Here is an 18,495-nt window from a genome sequence, read left to right as displayed (position 1 = left end):
CAAATAACAATGTGACACACCTCATTTTTAAAATGTATGCGAATAAAAGTCACATATAAGTGGACAAAATGGAAAGTTGCAATACAAACTAAAAGTTTGTATTTGTTAATGGTTAATGCAATTGAAATTAAGATTTTCCAGATATAATACCATACAGTATGTATATTCAAGAAACAAGATCCTGTTTATTATCAAAAAGTGTCTAATTTTCATTCTAAATTAAAAGACCCCACTGTTCTATGCCACTGGCGGCAGAAAATAAAAGGGACACCATGCAATATGTATAACATACCATAGATACCATGACAGGGACAGACTTATCTGAGGGATATGGCCATCCAGAGACAGGCTGTACAGGGATCACATGAAAGCTTTAGCTTTGTGTCCCATCAAAGAGTTTAACTTGTACCTTTGCTTGGACTTAGACCTTAGCTTGTACTTGGACTTTAGCTTGTACTTGGACCTTAGCTTGTACTTGGACTTCAGCAGCAGGGTCAGTGTTCTGTGACAGATGATGTGTGAATCACTTTGTAAAGATAAATAATAAACAATTACCTATCTCATTTTGGTTGTCTTATGTCTTAAGGTACATCTACTAATTTCCCCCTTTCAGAAGTCACCTGGATGAATGAATTATTTAACGGGGTAAACTTTTTTATATTGATACAAAAGTAATACTGAAGTAATCTTTTCTAATTGATTCCATTATTTATTTATTGAATTTTGGCATTCTCTGTCTGCCATACACACACGCACTCTGTGTGGGCGCGGGTGTATCACATTGCTTGCCACTCCTACATTATAGTGATCCTCGCGTCGACTGATGCTTTTGATTTCCTCGCGCATCCCTGCTGTAGCGACTCGCTGATTGGCTGAGAGTTTGTGGAATTGCTGGTGTTTGAGATTGGCTACTGCTCGGTTTCTGGCGAATCAATTAATGCGTATACGTATTTTAGATGTTATATTTGGAATATATTTTGCTCATATGTTGATTTGTGGCTTACTTTGGTGATGGCACGATACTTCCTTCTCGTGCCCGGTTTTCTGACGCTTTGCATTTCAAAGTAGCAGATTCACGACTCATCGAATACTATTGCCTCTGCATGGAAACAACTGATGTTATTCTAGTGCATAGTGCTGAACCAAGACACCTTCCAAACGGAGTTCTGCGCAACGCTTTTCCAAAGCGCAATGTAAGTGTTATTTTACAGGTTTTTTATTGCCGATAGTTTTGATAGGCGACTCATATTTGGTGTACGTCTGTATGTTTCTGGATTACCCTCAGCTAGCTGGTGTGTAATTGTATATTTTATTTTTCTTACTTTTCGTTGTTGCACATTAATTGTGTGCAGTCCTTTCCGGAACAGAAACATTAAACGTCTTCTTTAATAGGCTACTGGAATTTGTACACAGCTTTTAAAATGGCAACATTTTATAATAGGCTTTTGGACAGAATGGACATTTTTCAGTATTTTCTGTGTTTGTCCCATTGGTCGGTATTCATTTAACATGTTGTGACGCGATTGCTGGAAGCTTTGAGTGATGCTGTGATGTAGTCGACCCTATGGAGTTTGCCATGCCGTGTCAAACAGACTGTAGGTATCCATGGCAACTTAAGCATTCACGTCATATCATTAAAGATCTGTGATGCTTTTGGGCGTAAAGCTTCGCAGAATGCTAAAACGGGCCATTATCTGCGACTGTCTCGTGACACAAAAGAAAGGCGATTTACTGAAGGTCTGTGTTTGACTCCGTGACTTCTTTGTGCGCAAATCAAGTAAATCAATATTAAAACGGCAGGGAGAAATTTTAATATTATTTTTTCAAATTAGGCGAGAGAGAGGATTTTTGACACATATTGTCGGAATCCACAGTAATTGTATAACTGTTTACATTTTCATTTAAATGTTTTAATTGGCCTGATTTGTGAAGGTATGTTCGATCTTTTTCGGCAATAACTAAAAAAAACCCAGCTAATTTTAAAGATTCAAGTATGACACTGACTGAAAGAAAAATATTTTTATGTTCAAAATGGGTTGAGAAGGAAGTCAAAAATATATTTGGGATAGTATCTGGAGTAGGCCTACATGTGAAGAATTTAGATTATTCAAGTGTCTAGAAGAGTGAGCAGGATTATTATGTCATTTGCGGCTGCTTTATTGTATGGGATTTTTTATTTTCATGAAATTTGGTGGTTCTCCACTTCCATTCAAGGCAATGTTTGCTTTAGTTTGTGTGTATTATTACCATACCGAGGTTCAAGATTTTTGGGGATAGATTGTTCCTGGGGGTGCTGCAACATCAAGAATGCTCAATAGAATTTCTTTATTACGACGACTATTTGAAATTGAGGCAACAATCTAGTGAATATGGAAACTTGACCTTGATTCACGAGAGGGGCAGCGTTGCTTTACAGTTGAGAAAGGTATGATTAGTTCAGTACAATATCCAACTGTGTAAATGCTTTGGAACATTGTGTTTACATTGTTGTGGATTAGAGCATTTACGTAAATGCCTAAATGTAACATAAATCTTATGGACTGCATAGTAAATTCTCCCTGGCGATCAGAAAATGGGTCGAAGGGCTAAAATGACATCATTAATATTGAGGAGTGAAGCACTCATGTCCGTGAAACCACTGATTGTTACTTGCTTGGTGTGGCAAGGTTCTGGGAAGGTCAGCAGTGATTATGAGAAGGTTAAAGAGGCCTGGATTAGGGTAAATTACAACATGCCTGCTGAACGCACAGTGATTAAGCATTGCGTATAATTGCTGACAATACGCATGTCTTCATTTTGAACAAAGCAATGGACTTCTTGCATCAATCAAGTCAGGAAAACAAATATTTGTTTTTACATGAATCAGGTTCAAATGTCCTGATTCAATTCTAAAAATGTTGAGAAATTGGCCAGGAGTCAATACATGTAGTTAAAACTTACAGCATCAGTGCCGGTGTATTATTTGGTGGTTTGCAGTCAGTTTACAATCACAAAAATACTGTTGTGTTCTCCTGATCCTGATTTTCTTTCAGCCTCAAGGCTTCCACAATGGAAACACCATCACTATCTGCTGTGAGAACAGATTAAGGATGGTGCGCAGTCCTCCACCATAGACATGGGCTGTGGCACCTCCGTCTCCACAGAAGACCAGGGGAAGAAACTGGACAGAGGTGGTGCTTTTCTTCACCTTGGTGTTGTGGTGACTTTCTGTTATGAGAAACCTGCACACTGACAGGAAAACAACCCCCCAAAAAAGGAATACTGATGAAAAGAAAATAGTCAGGTGCTCATGTAAAAAAAGATTACAAAGCAAAGGAGAAACAAAAAAAGTACTTTGTTTACATGACCACTTTGTGAATACAAATATTTTTGCACGTGTATGCCTTTGTATTTTCTCCTTTTGTGTGTGGTTTTCTTTTATTTATTTTCTTACCGTAATTTATCTTTTCTGCCTCCGCTCATGAATTATGGCTCTCTGGGTTATGTGAAGAGCACAAGCTTACATTCGTTTATAGGAATAATTTAGTATTTATACGAGAGAGCAGCTCAATGAGCCACATCCCTAATTAACGCGCACGTATTCTCAGGGATACACCAGGGATTTTCAGAGAAAGAACAGGTTGCTCACACGAAAACAAACCGCTGACGCCAGCTGACGGACTCAGTGCGCTGCTGCTCAAGTCATGTGCCTGCCGCCGCAGTTATGATATCAAACTTCAGGGGCACACATAGAATACATTACAGTGATATCAAACTTCAGGGGCACACATAGAATACATTACAGTGATATCAAACTTCAGGGGCACACATAGAATACATTACAGTGATGTCAAACTTCAGGGGCACACATAGAAAACATTACAGTGATATCAAACTTCAGGGGCACACATAGAAAACATTACAGTGATATCAAACTTCAGGGGCACGCATAGAATACATTACAGTGATATCAAACTTCAGGGGCACACAGAATACATTACAGTGATATCAAACTTCAGGGGCACACATAGAATACATTACAGTGATATCAAACTGCAGCTCACCTCGTTTATATGGGGCACACATAGAAAAAGGACATATACAAATATCTTTACATATGCACTGTGGATATTTTCATCATGTATTTATATGACAATACACAAAATGTTTGGAGTAACCCAAGGTGTTGTTGGCCTACTACAGTTCCCTGGTGGTCTTTTTTTTCCCCCCTAACTTTATTTCTTTTGAACCCTTGATTAGAATTTAGAGCTCTCTCTCTCATTGTAAAATGATGGTTCACATTTATTAACATTTATTCATACAGGGAAATTTGACTGAGCACAGATGCTCTTTTGCAGCAATGCCCAGTCAGTGCCCCTCCCCGCCAAGTAATGAAAATCGAAACGTCCTTTACGCCCACTCATTCAGAAGTAATTTCATTTTCCCCGGTTTCTATGCTATTCCTTTGTGTCTTGTTAATTTCCCCCAGTCTCGTTCCCCAGAGATGCCTTTTTGCAAATGATTGTATTTAATTCACTTCTCCTCACGCAGATGAGTCTACCAAGGGCAGCTGTCCAGCACTCAGTAAGCAGCTTTCATCTTTTTTTCTGACCTCACGCTCTGCTCACTCAACGCTCTGCTCACTCAATATGAACACCCGAATGTCTCTGCATTTACTCCCTCGATACTCATTCCTCTCTCTCCTGACTGCCTCTTCCGATCGGTTACACACCTCGTTCATCGTAGCGAGCAGTGTGGCGTAGTGGTTCAGGGATGGCTTGTTGACAAGGTAGAAAGGAGGCGTGTCTTCTGAGTGGAGTATGTCAGGTGTACCGTGGGTGATCTCTCTTTGCGCTTACCTGATTTTTCTGTGGGCGGCACAGGATGGTGCAGTGGGTAGCACTGCCGCCTCACAGCAAGGAGGTCCTGGGTTCGAATCCCGGTCGGCCGGGGCCTCTTTGTGTGGAGTTCTCCCCGTGTTTGCGTGTGTTTCCTCCGGGTACTCCAGTTTCCTCCCACAGTCCAAAGACATGCAGGTTAGGCTGATTGGAGAGTCTAAATTTCCCGTAGGTATGAGTGTGTGAGTGAATGGTGTGTGTGCCCTGCGATGGACTGGCAACCTGTCCAGGGTGTATTCCTGCCTTTCGCCCAATGTATGCTGGGATAGGCTCCAGCCCCCCTGTGACCCTGTTCAGGATAAGCGGGTTAGGATAATGAATGAATGAATGAATTAATGTTTTTCCGTTTCACCTACTCAGTCTCGCCCGTATGTGTCCATCTGAGATTCAAAAGCAAGTTCACTTTTCACGCATCAGGAAACAAAGGATGTTCAAATACCTACTTACAAATACAGACACAAAATAGTTGTCAGGTCATAACAAGTACTGTAAGATAACAGCAAGTTTAGAACTCTTAGACATTCGTGTCGACTGTGTGTTTGTTACGTGTGGAATAGAGTGTGTGTGAAGCATGAATCAGTGTGTGTGTGTGTGTGTGTGTGTGCAGTATGGAGAACTACATGTGTGTGTGTGTGTGTGTGTGTGTGTGGAACAGTGTTTGTTTACCGTTTGTTTGTTTGTGTACACGGTCACCATTAGCGATGAAAGCGGCCATCCTGATCCAGCGCTGGTACCGCCGCTACATCGCCCGCCTGGAGATGAGGCGTCGCTACACCTGGAACATCTTCCAGTCCATCGAGTACGCGGGGGAGCAGGAGCAGCTGCAGGTGAGCAGGGGGGAGGAGAGGGGCTGACACGCCATCGCCCGCTCGCCCGTGCACGAGAGGCACCTCACGACGAGCCACTTCTCGCTCGTCTATGTTAGCAGTCAGAGGCCACGAACAAAACACTGGGAGCTTCTGCTCACCAGGCACGTGCTATGAGAAACAAACACTTTGCATTATTTACTGTGACTAAATAATGTTGCTATTTGACAGTCTGTTCACAGAGTCATGATTCTGCTGTTGTGTATACAGTTTACCAGCTTGTTTGCAGTGTTCAGATTGTCCATGCCAGTGTTCATCTTGTCCATGCCAGTTTACCTGCCCCCCTTTCCCCCTGTAGCTCTCCAGTTTCTTCAGTTTTATGCTGGACAACTTCACTCCGCTGAACGGGAGCAGTCCATGTGAGTGACCGCTGACCCTTGACCTCTTCACATTCTCTGTCTGGCTGTGTGCACTCAGTATTAGTGTGTAGAGGAGCACCAATGAAAGAGTGACTGAAGTTGGCCTACAAAGAAAATTACTGTCATTTGCTATACTTATATATGTGATGTAATGTATTTCCAGTGTATGAACATGTATGACTGCTCTCTTTGAAAAATGATCCAATATTCTCTGAGTGGGGAGTTCCCTGGTTCTCTGAGTGGAGTAGTGGTGAAAATATAAATATATTTAGATATTAAAAAGTATGAATATATTCTCGGCCCTGCCAAAAGCCAAGTTTGGCCGGCTCATGTGGAGCAGCAATAATTGGCTCGCTGCTCCAGAGGGAGGGACTTGGCAGGGTTAGTAGATGGCCGCACAAACAAGCACCTTGGGCGCCTCGGAATCACGGTTACAACTTGGTAGGCGAGACGGCTTGAAGAAGGCGTGTCGCTCTCCCGTTGGCCACCGAGGGACGGGGTGTGGGCGGTGTATCTTATACTAGCTCTAATTGAATCAGACGGGGTCCAACTGGCTACCAAATTGGGAGAAAAAAGGGAAAAAAATCAGATAAAAAAAAGTATGAATATGGACATTATTTTATATGTATTTTTAAAAAAGATCCTTACATTTTTATTTTCACCAGGGATTTCCCCATCACAAACACTGAGAGAGAGAGAGAGCAGTACATCTACCCAATTTTAGCTCATAACTTAATTTAATATAAACCTTAAAAAACATTTACAGCCCTTAAAAATAAAAAAATAAAGGGCGTCTGGTTGACCCCTCGGACTGGTTCCTCTCCCCCAGAGAAACCCCCCCTACACACAGCCGTATGCTGGGAGGAGCTGGGCGGTGGGTGCTTAATGCAAATGGCTGAGCGCTGAAATGAGCTTGAAGAGGGGAAATAGGCACTCATGTCAGGCTTTTCCTGCTGCATTAATCACTGTTGACTGTCTGCTGGACATTAATATTCTGAGGGAGAAAACAGCACATCTGCCTGTGCACCTGTGTGTGTGGGGCAACAGTACTAATCAGACTGAATAACGTGTGCACACTGTGTGTGTGTGTGTGTGTATGTGTATGTGGGGCAACAGTGCTAATCAGACTGAATAACCTGTGCACACTGTGTGTGTGTGTGTGTGTGTGTGGGGCAACAGTGCTAAGCAGACAGAATAACGTGTGCACACTGTGTGTGTGTGTGTGTGTGTGTGGGGCAACAGTGCTAAGCAGACAGAATAACGTGTGCACACTGTGTGTGTGTGTGTGTGTGTGTGTGTGTGTGGGGCAACAGTGCTAAGCAGACAGAATAACGTGTGCATACTGTGTGTGTGTGTGTATGTGTGTGTGGGGCAACAGTGCTAATCAGACTGAATAACGTGTGCATACTGTGTGTGAGTGTGTGTGTGTGTGTGGGGCAACAGTGCTAATTAGGCAGAATGACGTGTGCACACTGTGTGTGTGTGTGTGTGGGGCAACAGTGCTAATCAGACAGAATAATGTGAGAGTGGGTGTTTGCAAGTGTGCATTTGACTACATAGTATGAGATTGTGTACAGGGTGGCCTGTAGCATCATGGCTATATGTCAAGTGGTACATGACTGGGATCCGCAAGGTCGGTGGTTCGATCCCCGGTGTAGCCACAATAAGATCTGCACAGCCGTTGGGACCTTGAGCAAGGCCCTTAACCCTGCATTGCTCCAGGGGCGGACTGTCTCCTGCTTAGTCTAATCAACTGTACGTCGCTCTGGAAAATGCCATTAATGTAATGTAATGTGTGTGTGCATGCTTGTAAATAAAAGGCTGTATTCAAAACCGCATACTAGCATACTACTCCTACTAAATTTCAGGCAGATTTTTATGGAAATGTAGTATGTTTATTATGAGTAGTATGCTAAGTATGTGTGATAGCCCACCTGGACCTTGCAGGTGACCCCATGACCGAAGATGGGGGAGTGGCCAGGTATGAGCTGATCAATGTGGAGCAATCGTACTGCGGCCCCCACCTGTCTTTCCCTCTCAGCGTAAACCACACCAACGCTCTCCTCAGCGCCTACAAGGACCAGCAGGTGATCACCCTCATTTTATTCATAATGCGCCTATCTCATAACCCCAAAGTGCTACAAAGCGTAATGTACAGAGAGAAACCAAGCCATTCACTGTACATACAAGCAATCAATACAAAGTCGTACAACAGGGGACATACAAGCCCTGAGAACACAGACTCTACTGTATCCAGGGTGGATGTATTTTTCAGCGATATATACCCTGAAGTATGCGCATATTAACTCATAATATTATTAACATAGCACCACCACTGTGCTAATATTAACAAACTAAAACCGTCTGCTATCTACCTGGCTCTTTCTAGACTCTCCACGCCCGATACGTCTTACAGTTGCTGCACGAAACAATGAAATTCCTTGAACAGATGCCAAATATCATTCACCTGTCCACATCATACTACAAGGAGATCACAATCTGCGGTGAGTATGTGGATTTTTACCACCGCATCAACAAGTGCTGGAATCCATGCTACAACGAACTATCTTAGAAAATATACTGAATAATGTTATTGTTGAACCATCCAGTTAATATTATCCAGTACTAAAAATGTGCTGATCTTGCTTCTTTGCCGACTGGGAATAGCAGACGCATTACAGTGTGGTTAGAGAGAATGCTGGTGTAAATGTCACCTGCAGAGTGCATCACACAGGCAGGCCGTGGCGATGTTGTTGTGGGAATGCAGAAACACTGTGATTACCCTGTGAAGGATCTGAGTGTCTTTCCTTCTGCTGTCAAAAGCCACTTCAGCCTCCTTCAACGGGCTCTCTGCTTTGTGCTCGGACCTCAGCAGGGCCTAGTCTACCTTAGACGGAATCAGGGACAAAGTACAAAATGCTGGAAATACTGTGAGCACACACACACACATACACACACACACAGACGCATGCACGTACACACATATGCATATGCACAGCAACACACACGTGTACTCGTATAGACATATTGATGTATACATCCATGCACACACACGGATGTATGCACGCACACACACAAGCATTGTATGTGCACACAGGCAGGCACGCACACATGTACAAACACACATGATCCCAGGTGAATATCAATTTTCCTCAGTGCTAGTTCCCCTTTTGAGTTACAGTTTTTTTCCAATCGCTTTGACACTAATTTCAGAACCTTGAGGTAATTTTTCAAAACTGTAGACACAAAACTCAAAACAGATAATCAAAACTCTAAACACTTTTTTAAATTGCTACAATATACATCGTACATCAATAAATCATTTGATCACTGAACCAAATCACTTGTTCAGAATGACTCATCTTAACTTTGAAAGCATTTCAAAATGAAATACACACATTACATTGAAAATACTGTCTTTTCATTTTTAACATGAACTGCTCAAAAGTATTAACTGTAACATTACTCCTAAAATGGAGCCAGTCTAAATCATAAAAGGTGGCATGCATGAAACTATGATATTTTTGCTCTCAAAAAATAAGTAGGCTTAAATGATCTTATCGACTCGCTAGTTTATTTTTTAAGTGGCCACTTCCCCGTGTTCTGTTCGGATATGACTCGGATATGATGGTTCATATGATTCTGACCTACTTACTGTTGCCATATTAGTGTAGCTGAGTTTGTGCTGAAAACAAAGATATGAAACACTTTGGAAAATATTGTCTTCTCATCCATTACAATGCATCTAACTACCAATGTATCGAACTACTAAAAATGATAAGTGTAACATTACTGCGAAAGCATAGTTTTATGGAAACAGATTACTTGTAACAACATTCCATTTTTAGATCATGAATGTTCTAGGATAAATAAATCGATTGATGCCAATTACTTTGGAACAGGATCAATTTTACCACATTATCGTTGAATGTACTATTGCATAACCATCTTTTGTCACAGGGGTTTTCAACCTTTTTTGTACGTTTGAGCTGGTAGTCAAATGACTGATGATTGATTTTACATAGTGGTAAGAGCAGGAGTAAGGATGTGTATCCACCTGCAAAAACATGCAGCTTGTCAGTTAATTTCATTCACAAAATGGATCAAAACTACCAAACCACTGCGAACATGTCTCAAAAGAAAAACACCAGCACTAGAATTTTTTGTGTCAATCATAGAATAATGATCTAAAACCCACTAACAACCAGTGGCATAAGAGTGAATGCACCATTTTCTGTGAGTGATTTTCAAATTGAACTGTAGAAATGTATAAAAACTATATAAGTGGTTCAGCCTGATTTTTAATTATTGTGCCTCCATGTTGTTTCTGAGGTAACAGCATAAATCCAACTTCAGATAGCCTCCACTTTTCAGTTACAGTTATAATTGTGATTTTTTTAAATTCCCGGACATTGTAGCATTTTTTTGTGTTGCTTAGGTGATCTGCATGGAAGCCTTGATGATCTCCTACTCATTTTCTACAAGGTGAGACTGCCTCGTGTTTTACTGGAGGGCTGTCACGGACAGCTGCCGGCACAGGCTTTTGGAAGAAATGCATTATTTGTGACGAGCTGGAGAAGAAGGGGCCACACTTTATAATAAGGGTCATGAATTAGACTAATGTAGTTGTTAACAAGAATTAATGATGGACAAATACATTAATTAAGCATGGAATTAACATTTCATTAGTTAATGCATTTGTGAACAGCGAACATATTTTTTACATTAATATTTATACATTAGCAAACCTTAAGATGTAATTATAATTATTTAACCATTAACAAATACATGAACTGACTTTTTCATTCCAATATGAATTGGCAATAACTAATGTGGTTGTTATCATGCAATAAAAATGTACTAACACATTAACATAACGCTACAGATTAACTTCTCAGTAGTTACTTAGTTAACAACTACATTAGTTCATGCCAATTATTGGAATCTTATTGTAAACTGTTGTCTGAAAACCTGAAACTGCACTATTTGGTTGAAGTGTTGCTAAAATTTGCTAAAATGCACAGCTGAACATGAATTGGTGGGGTAATGCCTTGTCCATGGATATTGGGTGCATGGTACCTTCTCAACCCAAACATAGATTTTAAATGAGAGTAGAAACTGAGACTAGAAAGTTCCCCCAGCTGGCCTATTTAGTAAGTCAGACCAGGAATGGTCAGGGCTTCAGGATGTGATGGAACTGCACTGAGAGCCAGTGCTTTAGCTGGATATGCCACTCTGAGAGTCAATCATTCCTCCACTGTGCATTCAGAACGGGCTTCCGTCAGCCAACAACCCGTACGTGTTCAACGGAGACTTTGTGGACAGAGGGAAGAAATCTGTGGAGATCATCATCATCCTCTTCGCCTTCATGCTTCTCTACCCAGACCACATGCACCTGAACCGGGGGAACCATGAGGACCACATCATGAACCTCAGGTACAGTGCTCATGTCATAACACGTGTGCCACATCATCAATCTCACGTGCACTGCTCACCTCAAACACGTGTGCCGCATCATCAATCTCACGTGCACTGCTCACCTCAAACACGTGTGCCACATCATGAACCTCAGGTACACAGCTCACCTGAAACACGTGTGCCACATCATCAATCTCAAGTGCACTGCTCACCTCAAACACGTGTGCCACATCATCAATCTCGCATGCACTGCTCACCTCAAACACGTGTGCCACATCATGAACCTCAGGTACACAGCTCACCTCAAACACGTGTGCCACATCATGAACCTCAGGTACAGTGCTCATGTCATAACACGTGTGCCACATCATGAACCTCAGGTACACAGCTCACCTCAAACACGTGTGCCACATCATGAACCTCAGGTACAGTGCTCATGTCATATTATGTTTGCTACATCATCAACCTCAGGTACAGTGCTCACCTCAAACTCGTGTGGCACATCATCAATCTCACGTGCACTGCTCACCTCAAACACGTGTGCCACATCATGAACCTCAGGTACACCTCACCTCATAATGCGTGTGTTTCCTGTGCCTGTACTGTTATCTCCGTCACTGAGTCTGTGAGTCTGTGAGTCCGTGTGTCTGTGTGTCTGCTGGTGATTCACTCCCGTGTGCTCTTCCACTCTTCCAGATATGGATTTACGAAAGAAGTTATGCAGAAATACAAGGTAAAGTCACTGTTTCTAAGTGATTATCTCTTTATTGTAATTCAGTGTGTTCCATTCATGTTTTATTTGCTTCAGCCATGCACTACACCACCTGATTTCACTCATGAGCTTGCTTACTTACTGAACCAATTAAGTAATTAGTGAAATCGCGTGGTGTATTGCAAGGTTGGATCAAAAACCTGTAGGCACTACGGCCTGCAGGACCTAGAGTTGACTAGCGTGGTTTTAGAGATTTATGTCGCAGTGAATTTCTTTGTGAATATTTCCTCTCATGCAGAGTCTTGTAAGCATACAGGGCAATCCTTTTTATCAGTAAGCAGTAAATGATGAGACTGTATTCTCCCCTGCAGACCCACGGCAGGGATATTTTGCAGTTGCTGCAAGATGTCTTCAGCCTGTTGCCTGTGGCGACGGTGATTGACAGCAAGGTCCTCATTGTACATGGTGGCATATCCGATATGACTGACCTCAACTTCCTGGACTCCATAGAAAGACACAAGGTGAGAGTTCAGTGCACTTCCTTTGAACAAAAAGACTTAATCTGGCTGCTATCTATGCTGGAAATATGCATGCTGGTTTAACTTATCTTTTTTATTTTTCTTTTGTGCTATATGGTACACTTTAAACTGCATTCGCTTCATGTATGAAAGTTCCTTCATAAATAAATTAAAGTAAATAAAAGTAGTAAATAAAATGAAATGATATGAAAATAGACCGCAGGGAGAATTTTGGTCAGCCACCCCAAGACCACTGAATCAGTGGCATTTGATTGATCGTTTGATTTGTGGGTTTTGATTGGCTGGTGTGAGAGGGCTGGTCTGATAGAATCAGTGGGCTTTGATTGGCTGGGTTGAGGCGGTCGATGGGTTTTGATTGGCTGGTGTTAGAGGGCTAGGTGGAGGTAATTCGTGGGTTTTGATTGGCTGGTGTAAGAGGGCCAGGTGGTGGTAATCTGTGGGTTTGGATTGGCTGGTGTGAGAGGACTAGGCTGAGGCAGTCGGTGGGTTTTGATTGGCTAGGTTGAGCCAGTCGGTGGGTTTTGATTGGCTAGGCTGAGGCAGTCGGTGGGTTTTGATTGGCTCACGTCTCCCTTCGCTGCCCAGGTGAAGTCGGCCCTGAGGCTGCCCAGGCGGACCATCGACAGCGTCATGGTGACCAGGTGCAGCAGTCAGGGGAAGGGTGCGGTGCGCAGCAGGAGGAGAGGCCCGGCGAGGAGGAGCCGCCTGAGGAACCACAGCGGCCGCTCCTCCTCCTCCTCTTCATCGTCCTCGTCTTCCTCCTCCTCCTCCTCCTCGCTGTGCTCCCCTCGCGTCTCCTCCCGGAGCCGGCCCCGCCCGAGCCTCGCCTCCAGCGTGCTGAGCCCCACCCACTCCTCCTACGTGCCCTGCCTGGACTCCATGGCCTCCATCGCCATAGAAACGCAGCCCACCGAGGAGGAGGAGTGGAAACAGGTGAGACTGTGGCGTAGTGGTGAAGGTGCGTGACTGGGACCCGCGCGGTCGGCGGTTCGATCCCCGGTGTAGCCACAATGAGATCCGCACAGCCGTTGGGCCCCTGAGCAAGGCACTTAACCCTGCATTGCTCCAGGGGAGGATTGTCTCCCGCTTAGTCTGATCAACTGTACGTCGCTCTGGATAAGAGCGTCCGCCAAATGCCATTAATATAATGTAATGAGAGACGGAGAGACCTCACGTGGAAAAACGGCACTGACCGGAACAGTCTAGTCTCATAACGCACCAGCAAAAACCTACAGGAGAAAAAACTTTTATTTGCGGCCAGTTCATAGTAGAAATTGACTGGTCCGATCTAGGGGAGAATGATGTTTCCATAAAAAGGGCAGTTTAGTCAAACTGGAGTAAGGAACAGGCTTCACATATCAGTCCTAAACAGGCCCACTGACTGGGCTGGCAGTGTGGGATAATGATTAGGGAACGAGGCTTGTAACTTGAAGGTTGCAGGTTCGATTCCTAGCTGGCCCACTGCCATAATACTCCTGAGCAAGATTCTTAACCTGAACAGTTTTGTTATAATATCCAGTAGTATAAAAACACTGTGTGTTAAAATCTAATTTGTGTTTACACTGCTCTAGATGAGAGTGTCAGCTGAATGTATAAAATGTGAAGTGACTGAATAGCCGTGGGCGTAATCAGATTGCAATGTGGAAACTGATCGCATGGTATCGCCATTAAGACTCACTTTGATGTACGTCGCTCTGGGTAAGAGCGTCTGCCAAACGCCAGTAATGTGATGTGATGTAATGTAATGGAATCGCTGAGTGTTGAAGACTGTCTGTGTGCTCTGAAGGTGGTGGACCTGCTGTGGAGCGACCCGAAGATCCAGGACGGCTGCACGCCCAACACGTTCCGCGGCGGGGGCTGCTACTTCGGGCCGGACGTGACGCGCGCGCTGCTGCAGAGGCACGGGCTCCGCCTGCTGATCCGCTCACACCAGTGCAAGCAGGAGGGCTACGAGCTGTGCCACGACGGCCAGGTGGGACAAAGCAGGGAACGTGAGCGGGGAACCGGGGAACGTGTCTGGGGAACCGGGGAACGTGAGCGGGGAAGCAGGGAACGTGACCGGGGAACCGGGGAACGCACGCGGGGAACCGGGGAACGCACGCGGGGAACCGGGGAACGCACGCGGGGAACCGGGGAACGCACGTGGGGAACCGGGGAACGCGTCTGGGGAACCGGGGAACGTGTCTGGGGAACGTGACCGGGGAACCGGGGAACGTGTCGGGGGAACGTGAGCGGGGAACCGGGGAACGTGTCTGGGGAACCGGGGAACGTGAGCGGGGAAGCGGGGAACGTGACCGGGGAACGTGACCGGGGAACCGGGGAGCGCACGCGGGGAACCGGGGAACGCACGCGGGGAACCGGGGAACGTGACCGGGGACCCGGGGAACGTGACCGGGGACCCGGGGAACGTGACCGGGGACCCGGGGAACGCACGCGGGGAACGCGACCGGGGAACGCACACAGGGAACCGGGGAACGTGACCGGGGAACGCACGCGGGGAACCGGGGAACGTGACCGGGGAACCGGGGAACCGGGGAACGCACGCGGGGAACCGTGGAACGTGACCGGGGAACCGGGGAACGTGACCGGGGAACCGGGGAACGTGACCGGGGAACCGTGGAACGCACGCGGGGAACCGGGGAACGCACGCGGGGAACCGGGGAACGCACGCGGGGAACCGGGGAACGTGACCGGGGAACGTGACCAGGGAACCGGGGAACGCACGCGCAGCGACCGGGGAACGTGACCGGGGAACGTGACCGGGGAACGCACGCGGGTAACCGGGGAACGTGACCGGGGAACGTGACCGGGGAACCGGGGAACGCACGCGGGGAACCGTGGAACGCACGCGGGGAACCGGGGAACGCACGCGGGGAACCGGGGAACGCACGCGGGGAACCGGGGAACGCACGCGGGGAACCGGGGAACGTGACCGGGGAACGTGACCAGGGAACCGGGGAACGCACGCGCAGCGAGCGGGGAACGTGACCGGGGAACCGGGGAACGCACGCGGGTAACCGGGGAACGTGACCGGGGAACGTGACCGGGGAACCGGGGAACGCACGCGGGTAACCGGGGAACGTCACCGGGGAACCGGGAACGCGCCGTGGCTCTGCCTCGACCGATCACACGCCCGCTCACTGCGCTGTGTGTCCCGCAGGTCATCACCATATTCTCCGCCTCCAACTACTACGAGGTGGGCAGCAACCGCGGGGCCTACGTCAAGCTGGGCCCGGACCTCGCGCCCCGCTTCTTCCAGTACCAAGTCAGCCGCTGCACCCGGAAGCTCACTCTCCACCAGAGGTGTGTGGATCCGGGAATCACTGCAGTCATGGGCGTTAGACAGCCTGTCTTTATCTCCGTCTTTGGATTTTCCCTTTCCCTGCTCTTGGGAAACAGTGCTGAAATGTTTGATTTGTAGAACTGTGCTCTATATTATATTTGGTGAGAAGAAAAAGTCTGAGAATAAGAGGACTCTTTCATACGGTTTCCACAGGGATCTGCGATATATGATATGGTGTGTGTGCATGTCTGTATGCATGTGCCTATGTGCATGCATATGTGTGCGTATGTATGTATGTGTGTGTGTGTGTATGTGCGGGCGTGTGTGTGTGTGTGTGCGTGTGTGTGTGTATGTCCGTGTGTGTGTGTGTGTGTGTATGTGCGTGTATGCATGCTTGCGTGTGTGTATGTGTGTGTATGCATGCGTGCGTTTGTGTATGTGCGTGTATGCGTGCATGCGTGTGTGTGTATGTGCGGGTGTGTGTGTGTGTGTGTGTATGTGTGTATGTGCGTGTATGCGTGTGTGTGTCTATGTGCGTGTGTGTGTATGTGCGGGTGTGTGTGTGTGTGTGTATGTGTGTGTATGCATGCGTGCGTGTGTGTGTGTATGTGGGGGCGTGTGTGTGTGTGTATGTGGGGGCGTGTGTGTGTGTGTGTGTGTGTGTGTATGTGGGGGCGTATGTGTGTGTGTGTATGTGTGTATGCATGCGTGCGTGGGTGCATGTGTGTGTGTGTGTGTGTCCACAGGGTAAGTGCAGCAGAGGACTCAGCCCTGAAGGCCCTGCAGGAGAAGCTGTTTGCCCATCGCTCCGAGCTCGTGGCCACCTTTCAGCAGTACGACAAACACAGCACAGGTGTGAGATCACCTCCCTCCAACCCAAGATACCCTGCTGTAAAACCCAGCTAAGACCAGCCTGAAATTACCAGCTACCAGCTCTTTCACAACACAGCTTAACCTGGTCAAACCATGTTGAGTATGGAGCTGGTCTGAACTGGTCAACCAGCTACCAGCTGTTTCAAAACCTAGCTTAAGCTGGTCAAACCATGTTGAGTATGGAGCTGGTCTGAACTGGTCAACCAGCTACCAGCTGTTTCAAAACCTAGCTTAAGCTGGTCAAACCATGTTGAGTATGTAGCTGGTCTGAACTGGTCAACCAGCTACCAGCTGTTTCAAAACCTAGCTTGAGCAGTTTTTTTTCCAGTAGGGCATTCCAAGCAGAATACCTTTCCCTGAAATCCCTTCACCCGAATGTACGGCAGAGTTTTTACCGGAGAGTTCTTCCCCCCCCCCCCCCCCCAGGGGCCATCTCCCCCAGTGACTGGGCCCAGGCTGTGGAGTCCGTGCTGAGGCTGGACCTTCCCTGGAGGACCCTCCGGCCCCGGCTGGCTCGCCTGTCCCAGGACGGCGATGTGGAGTACCTGTCCTGCTTCGACAACATCTACCCGAGCAAGACGGCCCCCCAGGTCAGCACACAGCCAGTACGGTACAGGCCGGTTCCGTTAAGATTTAGCTTCGTCATCAAAAATCGAGCGGCACGCCTTCTCCACTGTGACTCCACACACGTTTTTAGATGTTTGCTCCTGGAATTAAATCAGATTACGAGCCGCGTTGACTCCTTGGCAGTGCCATTTATTGCTCTCTCTCACCTGGCTCGTCGTAGGTCACCCCAAACCTTGCAGAAACGTTGTACCGGTATCGCACTGACCTCGAGACCATTTTCAACATCATTGACAAAGACCATTCAGGTGAGTAATGCCAAATACAATTTCTCTCTTTCCCAGTTGCCAGATATGATGATATTATTTTCTGCATGATGGCTGAAGGGCAGCTGGTCCAGGCTTAGTACTTGGGTAAGACACCTGGCAACGTTTCTACTACAAGTGGACTGAGGGGCCAATATGCAATGTGGGGTGAAGGGCCTTGCTCAAGGGCCCAACAGCGCTCTCCCCGTATAGTCATCGAATTGTTCCCTGGTCCACTGTCCGCCTCTACCCCCCACCCCCCAGGGCTCATCTCCATCGAGGAGTTCCGTCACACCTGGAAGCTCTTCAGCACACACCTGAGAGTGGCGGCGGAGGACAGCGTCATCGACGACCTGGCCCGCAGCATCGACTTCAACAAGGACGGCAGCATCGACTTCAACGAGTTCCTGGAGGCCTTCAGGGTGGTGCATCGGCTGGGAGCGACCGAGGAGAAGGACTGAGTCACTCCAATCCCCCTCTCATAAAGACCGAGTCGCTCCAATCCCCCTCTCATAAAGACTGAGTCGCTCCAATCCCCCTCTCATAAAGACTGAGTCACTCCAATCCCCTCTCAATAAGACTGAGTCACTCCAATCCCCTCTCGTAAAGACTGAGTCACTCCAATCCCCTCTCAATAAGACTGAGTCACTCCAATCCCCTCTCATAAAGACCGAGTCACTCAAATCCCCTCTCATAAAG

The 18,495-nt window shown here is 46.5% G+C and overlaps 1 protein-coding gene across 1 annotated transcript; it reads left to right on the top strand.

Moving 5' to 3' along the window:
• Positions 1–1,018: 1,018 nt before the first annotated feature.
• Positions 1,019–18,328, top strand: ppef1 (protein phosphatase, EF-hand calcium binding domain 1). Its single transcript, XM_061226846.1, has 18 exons — positions 1,019–1,193; positions 3,033–3,170; positions 4,531–4,563; positions 5,577–5,704; positions 6,042–6,102; positions 8,020–8,189; positions 8,492–8,606; positions 10,541–10,587; positions 11,372–11,538; positions 12,217–12,253; positions 12,604–12,753; positions 13,357–13,704; positions 14,558–14,743; positions 15,932–16,074; positions 16,801–16,907; positions 17,354–17,517; positions 17,715–17,799; positions 18,061–18,328. Exons 2-18 carry the CDS (start codon positions 3,116–3,118, stop codon positions 18,255–18,257), a joined length of 2,193 nt encoding a protein of 730 aa, XP_061082830.1. The 5' UTR covers positions 1,019–1,193; positions 3,033–3,115; the 3' UTR covers positions 18,258–18,328.
• The last annotated feature ends 167 nt before the right edge of the window (positions 18,329–18,495 follow it).

This window comes from Conger conger, chromosome 17 (genome assembly GCF_963514075.1).
Source record: "Conger conger chromosome 17, fConCon1.1, whole genome shotgun sequence".
Lineage (NCBI taxonomy): Eukaryota > Metazoa > Chordata > Actinopteri > Anguilliformes > Congridae > Conger > Conger conger.
This window is presented reverse-complemented; position numbering and strand designations above follow the sequence as displayed.